Consider the following 22,535-nt stretch of genomic DNA (forward strand, 5'->3'; position numbering starts at 1 on the left):
TGATTGCATGTTCGCCCTAGGTTCGTTCGCACTGAGTTTGTTCGCCCTGATAGTCCGTTCGCCCTGGGTTCGTTCGCCCTTACTCATTTATGATATGTATATGTTACATAGAATATTTGCCAAATTTATATTAATTAAATAAAATTCTTGGCTGCATTGTTACACTTTAATTTATAATTACTTTTAATTAATGTTGATTGAATTTTGATTGCTGATTAGGTGTCATTTCATTTGAAACCTTTGATATCACCAAGGATTCGATAGTATCTTACTATACAAATCCTTGATATCACTGATTGTTATATAAATTGTCTTTGATGGATTAACAATGAGAATAACATTTTTCTCAAATAAAATAGTCAGCTTGGATCCATGGTAATATAAAAAATTAAAAAAAAGGATGAGTTAAAACACTGATGACAAGTGATCAATGTAGCAGCAAGACAACAACTTAGTCGTACGTTGTGCTATTGAATTTACGTAATATTAAAAATGGTATTTGTATATACCTTCAAGACGAATGCTGGTTTCCTGTTTACTTTTCCTATTCCTCCTTTTTACACACAGACGGCTTCCAGTAGACACAGCAATGGCGTTGAGAAAGCTCTGCCAGGTTGGGATCGGGTCTTCCCGTAATTATTGTACAGCGGCTAAGATCGAAGCCAGAAAAGAAGCCTTAGCAACCAGTAGGTACCTTGTACTAGTACTTGGAAGTCATAACGAATGAATAACATGGAAACTGGTGATCTAACTGAGTGAAAAATACTAGAACAAACCAAGGTCAAATGGCCTGTCCGCATCTTACATATATGTTTTATAACTTTCGTTTGAATTAGAAATTAGCTAAATTGAAGATAACGTTAAGCCATTACAAAATTCACAGAGAAGAATGACCTGTCCAAAGTTTTTTTGCCTTTCGATTTAAAACTGAGCACTGTATGATCTGATTTATGACCAAAGACAAAGTAAACAAATATTCAAACAGCAAAATTTCCCTTGTTTTTATAGAAAACTGGGTCATACAAGTGTTACCAAGGATTTATAGGCTTAAAGGATAAGATTCTTATCATCTGATTTGGCTGAAAGGTACCAGGTCCGTTTGTACCCTAAACTTACACATCTCACAGTTTTAAGTTTAGCAGGACAAATGATGTTTGATTGTCAATGGCCTTCCCTATCCATGACGGTTGATTACCTATATAAAATACCAATACACTCTATTTGTCCACCCTTGATACTGGAACAACAAACTAAAGGTTCCAGTAAAAAGTTGACATTGCAATTAAAAAAATTGTGTCTGAAGTAACAATTTACACAAAGGACAAAGTGATTGATGTACAAGTAGTCTAACAGCTTCCCAATAGCAATAAGGTTTACAGGATAGCGACCAACATTGACAGAAGAACCTTATCTGACCCACAAAGCACCCAAGGAGTAGAGCCAGCAACACCCCCCCCCCCCCAAAAAAAAATATTTATGTATTGGTAAAAGAATATGGAGAAAAAATGTAAGACTACTTAAAGAGACCAAATTACAAATGTTCATTTTTTTTTGTAAGTTATACATGTTATATAAATAATTATTTTCAGAATATTCCTCAAAAGTAATTTAAGGGCGAGGGGTTATGTTGCTGTTAACACTTTCACTACTGAATTTATTTTTTTCGCGGGATTCCCTGGCCGAAATTTATTTGCACGAGCCGTTTGCCTGACCGGGATTAATTTCACATGTGCTTCAGCAAAAACGACCTCGTAGTTTTGGTCATTGAAAACTCGGGAACTGTAGCGAGTTGTGCGGTCAAATTTTGATAAAATGTAGATAAATATCATAGGTTGAGCGTCCGTAACCTTTTCATAGAGTGAAAAGCAGTTTACCTTAAAAACGCGTGTCGAAAACGTAGATTGATTGAATCGGAAGATAATTTTTGTCATTGCCTACCGTATATCACTTTCACTTCCATTCGGAAACATTGTTAAGCACACGTGTGTTTCAAAATTCTATTTCTATGAGCTACTGAATTATTTTCTTTCAAAACCCGTTTCCGTGTTCGTTTTCTTGGCAATAATACTTGTAAATCGAGACTGTCGTTCACGTAGATTTTGGCCGCCATTTGTTTACGGTTTCGAAAGAAGAAAGATAACTCGGGCTCGATAACGGACAATAACTCTTCGAGACGAGTTGTATAATACCCCCAGCGTTGATGTGCGATTACTGAACTAATTAAAAATAATTGTTAACTGCAATAATAATCGATGGGACTTCATTACTTTATGACTTAACCCCAGTAATGCCTTAATTCTTCCACATGTGAATGAGATAAAGCTTTCCAATAGATAAAATAAATGAACCCAAGAAGTGATTTTTTTTTTTAAAGTTCTAAATCCATGACATTTCCAATAAATTTGATTTGAGTCATGGGGGTTGTATAATATAAAAAAATATTTAAGCATTAATAAATGTACTACAAATAAGCAAATATTCAGCTGTATCTCAAGATAAAGAGCCTAGTGAATTTTTTTTTTTTTTTTGAAAATTGTTGAAATTAAATTTGAACTTTGTAGTCAAAATTTAGGATGTATAAGACAACATAAAATTGACAAATACATCAACTGATGTTTGTTAAAGCAGCACAAATAAATACTAAAAGCTAGCAATTAATATTTTATAAAATTTTCATCATAGTTAAATTTATTAATCATATTCAGTAGAGGTAAAGAAGATAATATATGCTGACAACTACTGGGTACTGTTTTATTTAAACTCATGATATGTAGACACAGATGCAAGTCGTTGAAAACTATTGCCAAAAAGGGATTAAAATACATCATGTACATGTTTTACTGCAAAATGCAGTTTTAAAATTTATTGATGGAAAGCTACACCAGGGAGCTGCATGATATAGTTTGTAATAACATTTGGAAGCTATGAAATTTGTTTTAGTTTATAATGCTGCATACTCATTGAATAGGAGGATTCATATCATAAATTTTGATTTTAAAATTGAGTGAGGACAATGGAAACTATTTTTTTTAATTTTCTGTTTATATTGTTGGGTTAATTAATGGAATGGTTTGTCAAAAAGTGAATAAAAATTACTTGAGTGAGGTTGTTATACTATAACCATTGTTACCAGTCTATTAATTAATCTTTTACATCCAGCAGCAAGTGTTACTTACATATAAGCCTATATATTAATGTGGTATGAAGATACCTGCTTATGTGTACTAGTCCCATAAACAGTGTTAATTTAAGAAGCTGACTTACAAGGTGACAGCTACAAGACCCTAATGTGGTCCCATTATCCCATTTCCAATTTGATCAGTTTTTTCTCTTACTCCTTACTACTACATGTATATGACTTGGCATCTGAGAGAAGAAGCAATTTATATACCATTTGAAGTCCCTTTTTGAACACAAAAAAGATGTTTCCTAGTGTTAAAAATGGTTGCTTATATTGGCATTACAAATTGTAATAAACTTTAGGCACTGCCGCACTGGTCATTCATCTTTTGTGTTAGTGTGCTACATGAGCGGGAGTTCTTCCTCATAATTTCCAAAACAAAAAATTTAACCCCTATATTGTTTTCAGAAACATACAGGAACAGTATTATTTTACAATAATAAATGATGCCATCTCAAGATTAATCAGAAGCAACAGACAACACCTTATGTTATTTCACTTTGGGGAAAAAAATCACTTCCCTCCAGCAAAAAAAAATTTTTTTTTTCCCCTTTCCAATTCTGAAAAAAAAATTTCCCTTCCCTTCTAAAACAAATATAATTTTTTTCACTTCCCTTCTTTGACAATGTTTTTTTTTTTTAAATGAGAAAGAAAACAATTTATTACATAAAATAATCATCTTGGCATCTTTCAGGATTTTTTTACTCTCTGTCAACATTATTTGTTTTTCAAAACAACTTTTAAAATTTTTGTATGCTGAACAAGACTTTTTAAAAAAAACCTCTGTCACAAGACAAGATACATCATGGAAAATAATTTACAATCGATTAAAATACGAATAAGATTGCAGAATATTGTCTCATCTTTCGAAACCACTTTTATGTAAAATAATAAATCTATGAGATGTAACAAACACGTGTTTTTATGAACCGCACTATTTATAGACTCAGCTGTCAATTTTGTCAATATCCGGTTCTATTTAAAATAAAAGTGGACTTTCGTTTTGTCGACCTACATACTGCAGTACAGCCTTTCAATGAAAAAAAATAAAACCCGTAGTACTACAGACTCCTGAGAGTGTCTAAAACGATGATAAAAGACTCTGACTCAATCGGTAATGAAAGGTTGACTGTCAAACGGCAACGAGAAATAATTATTTACAGTCGTGCACCTGATGGCGACAATCAAAGTCTCGATTTCAGGTTGTTTTACAAGTATCCTTCTCACAACTCCAAAATATACGTACAATCACTACTTTTGTTCAATTTAAACGACTTTCATGACCGCAGGTTAAGTTTTCTCAATGTTTCAACTCGAAATGAAACTCCTGACCACGATTGTTTATGATTCCGCCATTTTGTTTTTCACGAGGTTTTTTTTTTCTCAACAATCTTTGAAAAAACATATTTTAACAGTGTTTTTACGCCCGATACTAAAATATCGAATGCATTTGGTGTTTATCATAACACCCATGGAGCAACGGGGCCAAGAAACATGTTTAAACGTTATTTTTACTGTTTGCACTGTGACCGTCTAAAAATAGAAATCTATGTATCCTTAAGGATACATTCGGCATCTACACGGGGGTGCCAAAAGGATACATTCGGCATGCGCGCGGGTGTGCCAAAAGGATACATTCGGCATGAAAGGGTTAATGGGGGAAAAAATTAGCATTAGTTTTTCCAAATTATCCCAAACATCCGGTTTTAATTTAACATGTTAAACAATGTTAGATTTGTCCTTATTTTGTGTATTTCATGTATTTAAAATGTACATGATGCCCTAATGACCATGATGACACAATTGTTGAAAATCTTTTTTAACCCTTTCGCCGATGAGTCCCGTTTACCGGGATTCACGCTTCAGACAGCTGACGATGAGTCCCGTTTTACCGGGATCGGAATACCTCTTTTATATTTCCCGCTCAAAACAGTGCAAACATGAGTTATCTTTTTTTGATGAATACAAGGATGAAAGTGTAAACATGGCGATCCCGTTTGTTGAAAACCGTGTCAAAATCAGAGGAAATTTACAGAATTTATGAGAATTTGAAATGAGGGAACATTTGTTTCGAAAGAATATGGAAGAATTGAAGCCAAACTAGTATACTTTTTTGACATAAAATGTTGTTTTATGTACAAAACACTTGGAATGGACATGTACATCGTTCAGTGTGAGGAATTTGTACAGCCTCATAAAATTTTTCAAAATTTTGCTGTTTTGGGTTAAAAATTACAATTTGGGGTCAAAGAGCAGAATTTTGAGAATTTCACCTAGATAATGCCGAAAATTTGAAAATTTGAATATTTTATGAGGAAAAAATGATCAAAACATGAACAAAACTGTGAACATGGTGTTCATGAATGAAATAAATACACAAATAACTACAAACAAGTTTTTATTGACATTTATTATGAAGATCTCCCACTTGAGTAATAGTAGCCAGGGAAGACATCGTCTCAAAGTAGCTTCTGTCTGGGCAGCAATCGGTGAAAGGGTTAACTGAAACATTCATGACAAATAAATTTATTATTATTAAAGAGGACTAAATTTATTAAAATGGTTCTTTATAATTAATGGTTGCAAACTTGCAACACCTACATGCATATGCTCAAAGGTTTTTAAACATATATATTTAAAGTCTAATTTCCCCTTCTAAAAAGTATTTTTTTCTAAACTGTGATGGCAGTCAGGATTGTCCATGGATGTACCACCAATCAATCATGTCTATTCTCATCATTTAAAAGGGGGTAATAGGATTGAATTATATCACCATTTAATTTATAACAACATAAATATTATTCTTGCATAACAGACAGAAAACCAGTCAGAGCTTTATTGTTTATAATACAATGTACATGTACATGTAAAAATGTAAGACAGAAATTAAAACTCTACAAAATGTCAGAAAATGTTTTACGCTGGAGTTACCCCTCTTTATCCATTAAAATTTGACAAAGTGGTCAGTGCAATCAAGTCTTAGATCATTGTAGCATGGGTATTAATATTAATTATAAGTAACATTTTACATGTAAAAAAGTCTGTATTAACAGTAAGAGTTGAATATTGTCCAAAAGCCAACGATGGTCACGCTGCACACCAATTTTGATTTATAAGTCAAGTTTCCATATGAGACAGCAAACAAAATTGTTAAATTTTTGGTCAGGTTAAATTTTTCAGTTGCCTTTATACAACATGTCAGGCACACATTCCAATGTTTCAAGAAGACTGATGAAACAAGTATGTGTGTATACTATATATTATATTTATTTAGATGTAAATTTCATTATATGTTATTATTTTTTTTAGGTCCACAATGGTTGGTCGGACTCAGTAGATGGGCTTACTACAAATCTTATTTTCCAACACTAGGTAATTTGAATTTGTACATGTACATGTTGTAATGTACATGTACATGATGTATATTTATAAGATGTTTATATTTAAGAATATTGTGGAAGCCATGATAGCTTAGCTGAACCTCAGATTAAATTAGTTTTATGTACGTACATTTTCATTGTTTTAATAATCCATTGTAATCATTATATAAATAAGATAAAATAAAACAAAAAAGATAAAACATAAACAAAAACGATAAAGCATAAATAAAAACAAAACTTGCTAAAAGTATCAAAACAAAGACTCAACAAAATTTGTATTTGCAATTACTGCATGTGCTGCACACATGGCACAGCGCTGCAGCCCTAAACGCATGAAAATTATTAGCAATGTGTTTGGGTAGAGTGATCATATGCAATAGTGCAGGCAAGCTCATTAAAAATTATATAACATGTACATGTAATTCATGATGTTATAGGACATCAAATCATATAGTGTACCATGTGTATCTGGTGCTGATGTCATGAATGAAAAAAACTTGTCTAGACAAAATAGCCATTTAAGAAACTCTGTTATAATGATAATACATGTAATAGAAGATGTGATATGATTGCAAATGAAACAACTCTTCACAAATAACCAAATGATACAGAAATTAACAACCATAGGTCACTGTATGGCCTAAAGTTATCATGAAATGAGCAAAACATAATCGGCTATATAAGAGTTCATACATAAATGAGGCCTTTAGTTTTCTCGTATGAATTGTTTTACGTTGTCATTTCAGGGTCTTTTATAGCTAACTATGCGGTATGGGCTTTTCTCATACATAAATGAGGCCTTTAGTTTTCTCGTATGAATTGTTTTACGTTGTCATTTCAGGGTCTTTTATAGCTAACTATGCGGTATGGGCTTTTCTCATTGTAGGAGGCCATATGGTGACCAATAGTTGTTAATTTCTGTGTCATATTGGTTTCTTATTGAGAGATGTTGCATTGGCAATTATACTACGTCTTCTTTTTTATGCCCCATTTATGGGAATTATGTTTTCTGGTCTGTGCGTCTGTTAGTTAGTTCGTCCCGCTTAAGGTTAAAGGTTTTGGTCGAGGTGGTTTTTGGTGAAGTTAAAGTCCAATCAACTTGAAACTTAGTACACATGTTCTTTATGATATGATCTTTCTAATTTAAATGCCAAATTAGAGATTTTACCCCATTAAGGCCATTTTCACGGTCCACTGAACATAGAAAATGATACTGCGGATGGGGCATCCGTGTACTGGGGACACATTCTTGTTTTATATATACATTGTACATTTATGCATGTACTTACTAGGACTGTAATGATACACCTACCTAATGGTACAATCTATAACATGATACACTGGTGAATGATCAATTTTGATACAGTTCATAATCAATACATAACTTTGAATCCTTATCCTTCTTGTCTACACTCTGAAATGTTCTTGTATAGAAACAGAACCGAAATAGGGATGAAATAAAAATCAACCCTGGCAAAAATAACGTAAGTAGACTCTCATTATCTCAAAGTCAGACGGACCAGAGAAATATTTCGAGATACACATACATGTATATATAGTTCGACTCAAACGAAAACCGGAAGTTTGACAAACCAAGGGACACAACTCTTGCTTAACCTGGTGAAACTAAAATAAATCCGGATGAATATGGGAAGGGGATCGATAATCTGGTATCAGATCGATGTATTTAAATGTCATGGTCTCTCATTATTATAATAACATTATTTTTACTTATTCTATTGTTTCAGTTACAATATTTTCCTATGGCTTTTTTTGATAGAGTAATTTCTATTAGTTAGTTTCGTTATTCATGTTGGTTATAGTTTACAAAATTGTTTATTCTCGGATACATCAAGTACATGTGATTTCAGAAAATTTAGATTTCTCTTCATTTTGTTTAATCTCACTCTTTCTTTTCAAAAGAAAATATAACAAGATTAAAGACACGTATTCAGTAGTTTTTAGGTGATTATTTATGGAGGTCATAGTCTTCACTTTATACACACCCAAGCTCATTAATAGTATAAATCACAATTAATTGTTTTGTAACCATTTTAAATACTTTCTAATAAATATTAACAATGTATCACTAATTATTTATATAATTTCTTAGGTAAACACTAGTGGAAATAGCATGTCATAAATTAATACCGCGGTCAGTGGCCGAAAATTTAATTACACGTGTATTGTCAGATTAACTCTTCGATCCATTCAAATGCCGGAGGTCATGTTTGGACATACCGTATGTGTATAAGTTCGAGATAAATAATGAATTTTGAATGCTTTTGTTAACGTTGGGACTGTAAATTTAGTTCGACTCAACTGAAATTTCAACTCATCAGGAGTCATACTACATACATTTATATGGAACAAATTTTGGGACCACTTGAAAACTTTGACTCATCCCAAATTTCGAGTCAACCGGGTTCGAGACAACGAGAGTTAACTGTATTTCATTTTCACCACTGGTTCTTAAATATGTGCAATATCAACTTGTTCCTGTGCAGAGATACTGTTGACAATGGTTGAAGGATTGTCTTTTGGATGTTCATCATTGTATTTGATCAAGTCATAAGCATAATGATATAAAGATGACTGTTTGTATGTGAATCTATTTTTTACAGGTTTGATGAGAGATGATTGTTTATATGTGGATAAGTATGTGAAAGAAGCTGTTGAAAGACTCCCCAATGATGTTAAAGTAGCTAGGGAATTCAGAATGAGTAGAGCCCTTATTCTCAGTCACAGCAAGGAAATATTACCCAAAGAAGAATGGACAAACTATGACGAGGTATGAAATAATGTAAAGTAATTATATAAACACAAAGTTCAATTTGATACAAAACTCTCAATTTTCACATATAATCTGGTTAAGGAACTACAATTTATTTCAAGCGTAAGAATAATTATTCCGATCCCAAATTTGATGGAGAAAAAAAATATCAAGCAGATGACAAAAAATTCTGAATCCAGATTCTCACCATACCATGCATACATGCCATACCTTTGTTTGTTAAAATTTTGAAAAAAAAATATTTGATTGATAGGGTCTAAAAATTAAAACATCTGAAATTTCTGACTCAGACAAAACACCATACCTCTTCACCCTTTATGTTAAATGGTACCTCCCTAATCTTTTGATTATTCTTAAATAATTTTTTTGTATTGTAGAAGGCTTTATTGCTCTTTTTTTCTAGCTAGATATTTGAATAAATAGTGAATTCGGAATACATATCTTCTTTCATTCTTATATATTTTATCTGTAACATTAAGGTCAAGATTATTTTATTTATTCATATTTTAGGGAAATAAGAGAGGATCTATAAACTAAAAAAGCTTTATTTACTGGTAATTGTTAATAATTTTTGTATAGAGTTATCTCCCTTTTGTAGTAATTTCTGATCGATAATTTTTACTTTCATGTGAATAAGGTTATTAAAGAATCATCTTTCATTATTTTTGAATTGCTCTTGACAACATTGCTATACATTTTTTGCATTGCATTGTTTGCCTCTTTTATTCTTGACGAATAAAAAATTCTGTAGAAAACAAATTAAAAAATTTCATTTGTCTGCTATAAAAAAAATACTGTCTATTTAAAAGCCTAGTGAGAGCCACTGTTACATTGCAAGTTCAAGCTCTAGACAGTGAGTTGAACTAAAGGAATACATTTATTTCTATTAGAAATGAAAATTCATCTTTAATTTGTGTCTTCACCTTAGAAATCAGAATATATTCGAAAAATGAAACATAACCTTTGAATTTCCAACTAAGAAAAAATATCACAACTGTCTCTTAAGATTTATTGATACTTTTTTGTATATTTTATTTAAAGAATGAATTTGAAACTGACAGATGTATATATAATATATATAATTTAAACTAACTCAGAATATCAATATTATTTGATCATTAGAGTAGCATATAGGTCTAAAAATACAACCGTGCATCAAAAGACACAAGCAAAATACTATACATTGAAAAATTACATTTACATGATTGTATATGTAGCTTAAATAATCAAGTTCGAAAATTATTTCTGATCTTTTAAAAAATAAATTGTTCTTGATTTATATTTTTAATTTTAGGATGTTGATTATTTATCACCAATAGTTGAAAAAATTAAGGATGAGCACCGACTTAGGAAGATCTTAGATGAGAAAAACGGAACAAGGAAGACCCAGGGAATTTTCGGTACCATTGGACAACTTTTAGGATTGCAGAAAACTATTGATAAATGAGAGAAAAACTGTTATGACATGAAACAATATTTAGTTTAAATGTTTTTTATCTTGTGAGAACATTTTTAATTTATGAAAAATCCATCTAGATTTTTGAGTTCAGGAAGTTGTTAATAAATAAAATAAAAAATTCTTTTGTTGATTACTTGTATATCTATACTCATTTTTGGTGTCGCTTCTCTTCTTTCCACAATAAATTAATCAACACGCCTCTGTGTCCTATAGGTACAGTGCATAGTCGCATTTGTCATCCATTCATATGATTATTCAGATTGAGTTATTTTAGGAGAAAAACGAGAAAAAAGGCATCCGCGTATTGTCCCGTCATTGTACGAAATTTTAAGTCAGATTAGACTTCCGGTTTGTGTTTTTCTGTATACTTTGAACATACATATACTACGAATAAAGTGTATATTCAGAATTTTATTTGCTATCATTTTCAAGTTTACTATCCACGGCAGTCACAGAGTTTATTAGATAGAGAGGGTCTGTATACTACATCAATGATCACCATGGATTGATTAGTAAACTTAGAATTGAAAGTAAATACGCTTTATTTATATAGTAATGAATGTTCATAATATACAGATAAGCGCTAAAATTATTCATGTTAACTTTTGATACTTTTTCTGAAATTCTCCAGTCATTAAATCTTTTACAAAATTCATTGATTACAAAAAAAAGAAGATGTGGTATGATTGCCGTGTTGAGACAACTCTCCACAAGAGACCAAAATGACACAGAAATTAACAATTATAGGTTACCGTACGGCCTTCAACAAAGAGCAAAGCCCATACTGCATACTCAGCTTCAAAAGGCCCCGAAATGACAATGTAAAACAATACAAACGAGAAAACTAGCGCCCTTATTTATGTACAAAAAATGAACGAAAAACAAATATGTAACACATAAAAAAACGACAACCACTGAATTACAGGCTCCTTACTTAAATAAATGTTCATAACATACTAAATGTATGTTCATATTGAAATTGATAGAAAACCAAAAATTGTGAACTTTGGAAATAAAGGTGGAGGGTAAAAAAAACATTTTCCTGTCCCCAATAACCTATGACTTATGATACTTTTGCTGAAATTCTCCAGTCATTCTGTATTTAACAAAATTCTTCCAACAACACTTTACATACTGATACTTTAAACTACGCTCTGAATGCCCCCGATTTCGCGGTGTGTTCTAGTAGCTATTGAAGGTACCAGGCATATTTAATCTTAATAAGATTATGTCATTTTTGGGAGTTACCCATCCAAACAACCAGTTAGCTATTTCTACTTAATCTGCTTCTGCTAGTACTTATAAAATGATCTTAAATTCATCCAAACTTGCACAGATTCTCTGACATGACATTGAACTTGTTCACCCTTTATTTAAATTTTTAGTCTGTGAATTTTTGCCACAGGTGGTAACTGTTATTTCTGTGAAAGTCAGAAGGCATGGTCTCCATTTATTTTCTGATATCACAACAGCCAAATCCGATTCAGGTCAAAAATATTTACATTGAAATGTGATCAATGAGAACTGTGATTGTTGGTGCTGTATCATTCAGACAAAATAATTAATAATGGACATTCTAGTTCTGGTACAAATCTGTTTAAATGGATATTTTAGCTTGACACATAATGTACATGGTACTGATAGATTAAGAGAATTTTACTCTGTAAATGTGTATTTTCGTATAAACATAATACTTGTTATAGACATTTATGTAACAAAAAATATGTTCCGGCGTGACATTTGTTCCGCTGGCAATTTTCCGCCAGAACTGATATCACAGAAAATATGTTCCAGCACTGTAACATTTGTTCCAGAACTAATTTTTTGACCAAATATGAAATAAGTTCTGGAACAAATATCATAGCTCCATGAATTTTGTTCCAGTTAATATTAAAAGTTTTAAATAGTTCCTGCGATATTAGTTTAAGACCAATATGTACATATTTCAAAGAAATCAATGAATAAGTTCTTCTCAAACCTATTTTCACTGAAATAAGTACCTTTGCAACATATTGCACAGCGAAACATTTTCTTGTTACATTTAAATTATAAAGCAAGCTAAATGCTGTACTGAGTGTGCTGGCATGGGATACATGTGCAATTGAAGGCATGACTGTAAAGTTCTACAGGATAAAGCGATGGTAATTTATCATAATTTGTATCTGTGTTATATGTGGTATTCCTCCTTGGTTCCTGTTAACTGTTATGGCCCTGTTTCTAGTCATACACGTACTTGGCATGGAACAGTTTCAAAAGAGTGTGTCTTTTGTTTCTTCTTGTTTTTTTGGAATCATTACCGGTAATCAGTTATTTTGTCCTTTTCAAATTAGTTCATATGTTCATGTTCATCTTTGACTTTATTTTTTTCTGAAAGATTTTTCTTATCCTTCTCTTTCTGGCTCAAAGTGGGACCGTCATTTTGATATTTTTTACGTTTATAATTAAACATTTGCTATAGTCCAAAAGATTCTTATTAGATGATTTACATTTTTCATTTGTTATGTTATCAATACATGTATATCTATGCACTTGAATGATAACTTTAAACTCATTGATGACAAATGTTCAGTATATATGATAACCTGTTTAACCAGTGGAACATATTTCACAGACTAGGAACTTATTTTACCAGGTGAGGAACAAATTTCATAAACCCAGATCTTATTTCACCAGGTAAGGAACAAATTTCACCAACCCGGTACTTATTTCACCAGGTAAAGTATGGAACTTATTTCATAGAGATGGAACAAATTATATTGAAATTATCTATGAAAAAAGTTCTCCCAGAACATATTTCCTGTGATATTAGTTCCACTGGAACTTTTTTCACAGGAACAAATTTTGGCTCACATTTACACTGTGGGGTTGCCAAAGGTTCTATACGCATACAAACTAATACGAATAACTAGCAGAGGACTAAACCTTGTGTGTTGATTTTAATGTGAAATACTTATTCTTTTTCTTCTCATGCACATGAATGAACTTTACTCTTTTATTCTTTTTAAATCCCCACTGGAAGGCCTCTTAAAGACAATAACAGGTAAAAAACAAGGAGTAAACAAAGACTCACAAAACCGAAGGCTGAGTGAGCATAAATTCATTTATGATTCAAAACAATTACCAACATAAGTATTGTGGTTGTCCACCCTGTTACAGGAATACCTCTATTAATTGGATTGGTTTCAATATGACATAATTTTGTTTGGAGTTATTTCCCTTGGCCTTCTTTGAATAGACAAATGAGTTGCTGTCTAATTTTATCAACCAAATTTATACACGTAGTAAGTTTGAACAGAGATAAATCCTTACTTGATGAGAACGATGAATTAAGCTGGACTTAAAAAAAAAACGTTAAAAAAAACAACCCCATATATTAGTACCTAGCTAGTCTAGCAGTACATGTAAAACAAGTAAAAAATGACTGATTTATGATTACAAAAAAGATGCTGTATGATTGCCAATTAGACAACTCTTCACAAGAGACAAAATGACACGGATATTAACAACTAATGGTCAACGTACAGCTTTTAACAATTATGATAACAATTTTGCACACAGATCTGCATCATTACGACAACAGAAAAGTATCTTTTCCTCAAATTAACTATCTTTTTGCTAAAGACTTCATTTTTCATAAAATGTATATTTTTGTTTTATCATGTTAACTGTCTACTTGTATCTCATAGAGTTGTCTTTATTATAATTTTGATATTTAAAATATATAAAGTTTCAAAGAAATTCCCTCTTTATCTGGAAATTTCATTGGCCCCTTTGTTGAAACATTTAAACAACTTCAGCAGTATTAGCGTTTGTAGACAGAATTAAGATGCAATTAATTAAGAATTAAAAAATATCTTAGATAAACTGGGATGGAATGTTTAATATTCATTTAGTCAGAACTGCTGAAAATGAACAGTATAACCCCAGAAAATTAACACCAAAAATCGGCTAACAGAGGCGGATTTAGGAGGGGGCAGGGAAAAATTTGGTTGATCATATAGGGAATCACTGAAGCGGGTCCCCTCTTAGACAGTCAGTGGGCCCCCACTTATCAAAATTTCTAGATCCACCACTGGCTAAGATGTGTCAAAAGGAAGAGGTATATTTATCATTTGTTCGTACATGTACGTTGTTTGTCCATAAACTGTTACTAATAATGGGATGTTGAAATCTAAAAGTTGGACACGGTCTTAAATTATTTTTAGTCCTACAGCTTTTTAAAAATGTGTTCGTCGTCGTCCGTAGACATATTCAAAACAAAATTATTTTTAAAAGTTTAAAACAATGAATACATATAAATTTACGTAAGAGGTGAAAATCATGGATTTCTGTTTAGCAGCCAGTAGCAATTATTACATGGATGCATTTCTTCGATGCCAGTCTATGGAAAGTGCGAATCGAGAATTCCGTTTCTTATGTGGAGTAGCGATATTCTCTTTTGTAAACGAGATTCATTGTGACGAATGTTGTCATTTCGTGGAATACAACAACATTCATCGGAGAGAACTTGCTTATTTTTTTTAAAACATAGACGTACTGAACAGGACAAAATTATGTACATACACATTAATTGTCATTTATTTTTTTTAGTTAACCCAAGTATGTCATATTTATATAGTAGATACGCATTTCCATTAAATAACACCTATTTGGACAATCTATAATTTTGAGGTGTCCAAATATTAAAGACAGTTGAATGGCCATTTAATTAATTATTCGATTGCATTCTGCACCATACTATTTATTGACTTGTTTTAGGAAACTAATAATGCTATTTTTTCTTATATGAATGCAAGTAAATTTTTAGCGTGCTAGTTCACAAAGTAAAAGTCAACAGGAAGACAAAAACACGTTCCTTTCTCGTAAAAGACCAGTATAGCTCCTCCGTCTAAATGCCTTGCATTGGCAGATCCAGGGGGGGGGGGGGGGGGGTCCGGGGGTTGGAAACCCCCTTTTTTTGGACGATCAATGCATTTGAATGGGAGCATATAGTTTGACCCCCCCCCCCCCTTTTACTCTGGGAAAGCATTTTTTGAATTTGATAAAAAAAAAAAAAAAAAAACAACAAATAAACCAAAAAAAAAAAGGCAACACGATATTTTGAATCGAAACGCAATGTTAAGCAATGAAAAAAACATTTTATCTCCACTATACTTCTGAATCAAATTAATGTTTTCAAGAAATTTAGAATAAATCAATTTGTTAATTTTGTCCCCTTTTTCCAAAGATGAATGTGGTCCGAGCCTTAGTGAGCCTACATGTACACATTTAATTTTAAATGAATTGTATTTACAACAACTTCTTGCATTCATTTGTCTTACGGACATTCAGATAAGAAAACCTTCTCGTTTAACTTGACCCATATGTATATTCCCACACATTATCAGTTGGGAACTTCCTGTCGTAGAATTTGTCTACCTATAGTTATAATACCATTTAAAAGATTTTGTTTTATTATCATCGTTATTATTTAAATTTTTTGAATTATTTTGGCGTTGATTGTAACAAAAATGATAAAGGAGGCAGCTGTGGTTTTGGTAACATTATGTTCTATAGTATATTGTTCAGAAAAAGTTCCAATGAAAGAAATCACAAGTGCGTTTAAAGAAATGGATTCTAATGGCGATGGGAAGGTGGTTCTACAAGAAGTAAGTGTTATACTTTAATTTATCGTTATTTTACGAAATTTTCCTTTGATCTTACTGACTGATTTTTCAAGCGAGGAAATTTATTTTGTTGAGATGACCAACCATAATCTAAAAGTATGTCTATGTAATGCATTTTTCGAGCGCCAGCTGGAAGGATCAACAATACTTAATTTTCCATGTGTTTTATATAATACGATTTTTTGTCTTTTGGTCGTTTTTTCATTTCATTTTTTTTTCGGCCTACGGGTTTGAATATTACTTGGGTATCTTTCGGCTTTCTTTTACGGGCTATCACTACGGCAATACAATAGGATCAGTGTGGCCGATTCCGATTCCTATTCAAAACAATGTTTGACTCGTATACATCCGGGTTTTTTCTGCCCTTCAGATTACCATAGAGATTGCAACACATTAGATTTTGCACGCATACATGGCAGATTTTGATCTGTTTACCTAAAGTATTTGCAGTAACGATAGCCGGCGTTGGTAGGAAAGTAATTAATGAATGATGCATCATTATTGGAGGCTGTACGTTGACCTGTTGTCATGCCAGTTGTTGTCAATTGGTCTTTTTATTAGTTGTCTCATGTGCAACCATACCGCATCTACTTTTTTTTTTATAATGTTCACTTTGTAAGCGCCTTTATTGAATATGCTCCGTCAGGTTCGTTCATTTATGACTTATAATTCGGAAAGTAAACTCTGAAACATTATGTTGCTTAGTATTTAAACATCTCTGTAATGTTTTGGAACTGTTGTTTGTCTTTATTTGTATGAAATAAAGCAGAGCTGTCTTTAATTTCAGAACCAGAACTGTCTTTAATTTCAGACTATTACATAAAGCAGAACTGTCTTTAATTTAAGAAGCGAAAATGTCTTTAATTTCAGACTGTTATAACACAGCAGACTCTCTTTAATTTCAGACTATTAAATACAGCAGAACTGTCTTTTAAAATCAATTTCAGTCTGTATATACAACAGACTGTCTTTAATTTCCGACTATTAAATACAGCAGACCTATCTTTTAATTTCAGACTATATCTTACATGGAGAAGAAGAAACAAATACCAGAGTCGGATCACAAAAACATGGCAGAATCTATTTTTACCTTTTACGACAAAAACAAAGATGGTCACATAGTTTTGTCAGAATTTTTACCACATGATGAATTGTAATGTGGACACATCGTACAGCTGGAAAAACATTAAAAGAATGAGTGCGTGTATTCAAAAAAGAACTCGAAAGACATGCGCTCTTTACAGATTATATATCCGCCACTGACAGCTTGGCCTTAAAGCAATGTTCTTTTCATCTTGTTTTTTGTTTATTCATAATTAAATTATATCAACTTGCGTTCAAATAAGATCTTATTCGTATTATAACTCTTAGTTGTTGATTACACCAGCAGCATTTTAGAGAATAGGAGCTTTCTGAGTATCTAGCTTATTTAGCTGATAGAAAATAGAAAGGGAGAAGGTTGACTGCTCAAAATCTAATTGAACCCCCATACATATGTACATGTGCATGTGCGGTCCAAAATCAGGCTCGTCAACGTTTTTTATTTATCATAGCAATACCTTTTTTTGTGATTTTGGTCCTGCATGGTTGCATGTATGTGATCGTCGCATATACATTTATTCAATACAGTTTCGTTGACATATGTACCCAATTTCTTTTATCGATATTAGAAATTTAAAACTGCAAATAAGTTTTTGAGTACCTATAACATTTATTAAAACGAGGGCTGGAAGTGGATGATATCAAACCTCAAAACAACGGCTTACATAGCACAGACGGCAATAGGTCTAATTTTGTTTCGGAGTCTCATAATTTTTAGCACAATTTAATCAGAAGTAGTAAAAGGGAAATTGTTCCATCTGCATATCTGATTAATAAATTTCATTGATAAGTTTTGACCTTTTGAAGAATAATAGACGTATTACATTATCGACCTCGAATATGATAAGAATATTTGAAGTGTTACAGTAATTCTTCCACGTGTATATAGATTGGTTCCAATTTGCATTGAGGATTTTTTTTTAAGACAATTAATTTTGTCAAAGTATTTTTTCATAATTCTTTGATTTGTTGACTTGATTTTACTAGTATTTTAAATGGCATTGATATTCACTGTCTTAGTTTTGACAATATTATGCACTGTGGTGACCGGTGAGGAAAAGGTCAAAATATCAGAAATTAGAAATGGTTTTATTGAAATTGATGCCGATGGTGACGGAAAGGCGACTTTAGAAGAAGTAAGTAAAAAGCTTTTGCATCGCTTTATCTAAATCTTAGAAATAAATGCGCCCGAGCTTGTATTGGAAGTTATATATATATTTGATTTTGTTTCTTTTTCTACCCACTGTGAACATAGTGCATATGGGACATTGTAGTTGAATTTGGTTTTTTAGAAGTGCTTATTTCTCCTCATCCTTGCAAGAAACTTCATACATACCAATAACTATTTCCTATACATAGGTAGATCCGGGGGGGGGGCGTCCCACCCCCCTTTTCGTTGGAAAAATTCCCTGAAACGTGACTGGAGCGGTCCCCCTTACAAAAAGTTCTGGATCCGCCACTGCTATAGTAAATATAGGTGGACATAACGTTTTTGAATAAAATAATTCTATTTATCATGCCCTATATTCATTACTCTTGCTATTTTTTGTTACGTCAAAACCCAAAATTAATTAAAGAAATATTTATGTAATCCAAACGTTAAAATCACAAATCTGCAAAACGTCTCATCAGTATAATCAAGTTCATTTACAGTGTATACATTGTGAATGAGACAATACTTTACCAGAGACCTAATGCCACAGAGGTTAACAACAATAAGTCACCGTACGGCCTTCAACAATTATTTAAACCTATAACGCATAACAAGCTATATGTATAAGAGGCACATAAATGACGAAAGTAAATTTTAAAGATGACCTTGTACAATTCCAAATTTTATTTAGTTTGTTCCTAACTTGCAGTTAACCAAATTATATTGATACCGACAAAAATGATATTCAAAGATCTTATAACAGTGTTGAATTGGTAACCTTTAAGCATACATTTATTTAAAGGACAGTAAGTTTACCCGGATTGTATCTTAATGTACGAGCTAGGCAAAGAACATCACCGTATACATTAGGGATCATTATGATGTGCTTTATGTTTAAACTTGATGGACCGATCATTATATAACATTTTTGATGCCAATGGTCTATATTTCAGATTGTGAAACATATTGAAACCAAGAAAGAGTTACCGGAAGCTGACCACGAAGGAATGGCGCAGTCTATATTTGAATATTATGATAAGAATAAAGATGGATTTGTAACACTACAAGAATTTCTACCCCATGATGAATTGTAATTTCAAAAGTGTCAAATGTTTAGTAATCTGGACTATAAAGTATTTGAATAGTTAAAACATTTGTTTATATGCACCATTCTGTAAAAGGTGACAAGTGAATTCTAGACAATTGATAATATATAATACACCTGGTACAATACTGTACAGTATATGCTTTATTATGTATAAATAGTTAATATATAATGCATAACAAATTTGAGATACATGTATCAGAAAAAAATCTCAACGTTAATTATCAACTATCATGCCTATCTGTCAAAATGTTATTTCTGTTGTTGCTCACGTGTAATATTGCACTTTGTATTTGATAGAAACTGTTACACTGTACATATAGCTATTACAAAAAAAAGAATGAATCCCAGGGTCTTTTAGTTTTATTTAAGACATTTTAAGTAGTCTATTTTAGGATATGAAATCTAATCCCGCTTGCATGATGAATATATAATGAGTATACTGCTCATAACTTTGTCTCGTGTCAATACGAGGAAGTTTTGTACCTAACACTATCCAAGACGAGGTTAGACCTGTTGGTGACCTTCTGCTGTTGTTTTTACTATGGTCGGGTTGTCTCTCTGACACATTCCCCATTTCCATTCTCAACTTTATTGTGAGCTATTAACTATCCCATAACATTAAACAGTGATATTACAGTTGTAAAAGATAGTCAGAAATGAGTAGATTCGTTAGCTTGTTTTGGAACATATTGGGAATATAGATTTCTCCATGCTATCTAAGTTTATCAAGTACATACTACAAACTAATGTCCATTTCTGGAACGATATATCTTATCTTGAAACAATTTCAAATGTAGGCGTACCAGACACGTGCATTTGTTTTATCTCGTAGGTATGCAATATTTCGTTACAATTAATAATTTCAAATGTTGGAATATTCAATCAATAACCAATCACATTATTTTTATTTGTAATGACACCATATTTGGTCTTGGTGTTAGCGCTTGGTTGTATTATATGTGTCAGTTCTGAAGACGGTTATTCCAATAAGGAGGAACTTGGTGATATCTTTAAGAAGATGGATGCTGATGGGGACGAAATGGTCAGCTTTGATGAGGTAGGTTTTCAAGAAAAAAATATTTGTATAAAGATCAAGCCTTTATTCTGTACAACTACCCTCATACAAGCTAGGCTGAATAATGTCATTTAATTTAATTTATCGTATTAATATTTTGGGTCAAATTTGCAACAAATTTTGACAGTCATTGAACTAAAACTTTGATTGGCATCTATCATCCATTATTCCAATGGCCGATCTTCCTGAATATGCATGCAATATTTGCCACTGAACGTTAAACAGCCAACAAACAATCAATCGTATGGTCGATAGTAAAGTAAATTCATTGAGTCATATGTTACATTTTTTTTAAATTTATTTGTGAAGTACTGTTTCAGTTCTTGGCACACTGCCTTAATTCTAAGTACTGCTTCAATTCTAAGTTTTGCTTTAAATCCCATTACTGCTTCAATTCTTAGTATTGCTTTGATACGAAGTAGTGCTTTAGTTCCTAATTTTGTTTTCATTCTAAGTACGGGTTTTAGTTTTAAGTGCTGTTTTTATCCTAAGTGTTGTCTTCATTCTAAGCGTTGTTTTTATTCCAAGTACTGTTTCATTCCAAGTACTGCTTCACTCTTAGTACTGCTTTAAATCCTAGTACTGCTATAGTTCTTAGTATTAACTTCAATTCTGAGTACGGGTACCGTTTTAATTCTATGAATACTGTTTTCATTCTTAGTGCTGTTTTCATTCTAAATGTTTTCTGCATTATAAGTGCTATTTTAATTCTTAGTTCTGTTTTCATTCTAAGTAAGGGTTTTAGTTCAAAATGTTTTCTTCATTCTAAGCGTTTATTATTCCAAGTACTGCTTTAATATTAAGTACTGCTCTAATATTTAGTACTGCTTTAATTCCTTGTACTGCTTTAATACAAAGTACTGCTTTATTCCTAGTACTGTCTTAATCCCAAGGACTGCTTCAATTCCAATTCAAGTACAACTGCTTTTAATTGCTTTTTCAGCTAGTGACTCACCTCGTAAAACAAGCAACTAAACCAGGATCTGCTAATCTGGAAATTGCCAAACAAATATTTCCGAATTATGACAAGAATAAAGACGATTTTATAACATTTGAGGAGTTTATACAACCAGAACACGACGAATTATGAGATGTCCATTCGTTTTGTTTTCCGGATTTCTCATTTTTGGATATAATTTGAGATGCAAGTTTGTGCGTGAACCTCAACATAAACGAAAAAGACTGCGTAAAAATCGATTTTATAATTGCAATTTTACAAATACGTTCCAGTCGTCTGATTTTACCAAACAGAGGAACTCGAGGACGAGGGTGTAATATTGAAGATGCGACCTGATCAATAGTTATATTCTATTGTAATAATTTTTTATAAAAATACTGATAATCTAAAAGAAATATGTATTAAACTAAACTTTTTTATTGTTTGGTTGTGAAATTTCAAAAAAATTACTAGTATTACAATATTTTTAAAAAGGGATCGTCAAACCCCAAAATTTACGGCGGCAAACCCATTGAATTGTTTCCTTTTTTATACCATTTTGTTTGCCTTTTTTTTTTACATAGTTGGTATAAGATTATCAAATGTAAAATAATAATAATAAAAAAAAAGAACACCAAGAAAAACTTAAAACTGAAAGTCCCAACCAAATGGTTAAATACA

General features: G+C 32.0%; 1 protein-coding gene and 3 long non-coding RNA genes across 4 annotated transcripts; all 4 read left to right on the top strand.

Moving 5' to 3' along the window:
- The first annotated feature begins 532 nt into the window (after window positions 1-532).
- LOC139503868 (cytochrome b-c1 complex subunit 7-like) lies at window positions 533-10,935 on the top strand. Its single transcript, XM_071293828.1, has 4 exons — window positions 533-686; window positions 6,491-6,553; window positions 9,186-9,352; window positions 10,650-10,935. The coding sequence occupies exons 1-4, from the start codon at window positions 590-592 to the stop codon at window positions 10,800-10,802; spliced, it is 480 nt and encodes a 159-aa protein (XP_071149929.1). The 5' UTR covers window positions 533-589; the 3' UTR covers window positions 10,803-10,935.
- Window positions 10,936-16,155: 5,220 nt separating this feature from the next.
- LOC139503869 (uncharacterized) lies at window positions 16,156-17,815 on the top strand. Its single transcript, XR_011659208.1, has 2 exons — window positions 16,156-16,462; window positions 17,497-17,815. It is a non-coding gene; the product is annotated as an uncharacterized lncRNA (long non-coding RNA).
- A 355-nt stretch (window positions 17,816-18,170) lies between these two features.
- LOC139502853 (uncharacterized) lies at window positions 18,171-20,192 on the top strand. The gene is made up of 2 exons (XR_011658958.1): window positions 18,171-18,717; window positions 19,688-20,192. It is a non-coding gene; the product is annotated as an uncharacterized lncRNA (long non-coding RNA).
- A 415-nt stretch (window positions 20,193-20,607) lies between these two features.
- Window positions 20,608-22,297, top strand: LOC139503654 (uncharacterized). The gene is made up of 2 exons (XR_011659158.1): window positions 20,608-20,899; window positions 21,861-22,297. It is a non-coding gene; the product is annotated as an uncharacterized lncRNA (long non-coding RNA).
- Window positions 22,298-22,535: the final 238 nt, after the last annotated feature.

The sequence above is a fragment of the Mytilus edulis genome, chromosome 14, assembly GCF_963676685.1.
Source record: "Mytilus edulis chromosome 14, xbMytEdul2.2, whole genome shotgun sequence".
NCBI classification, from domain to species: domain Eukaryota; kingdom Metazoa; phylum Mollusca; class Bivalvia; order Mytilida; family Mytilidae; genus Mytilus; species Mytilus edulis.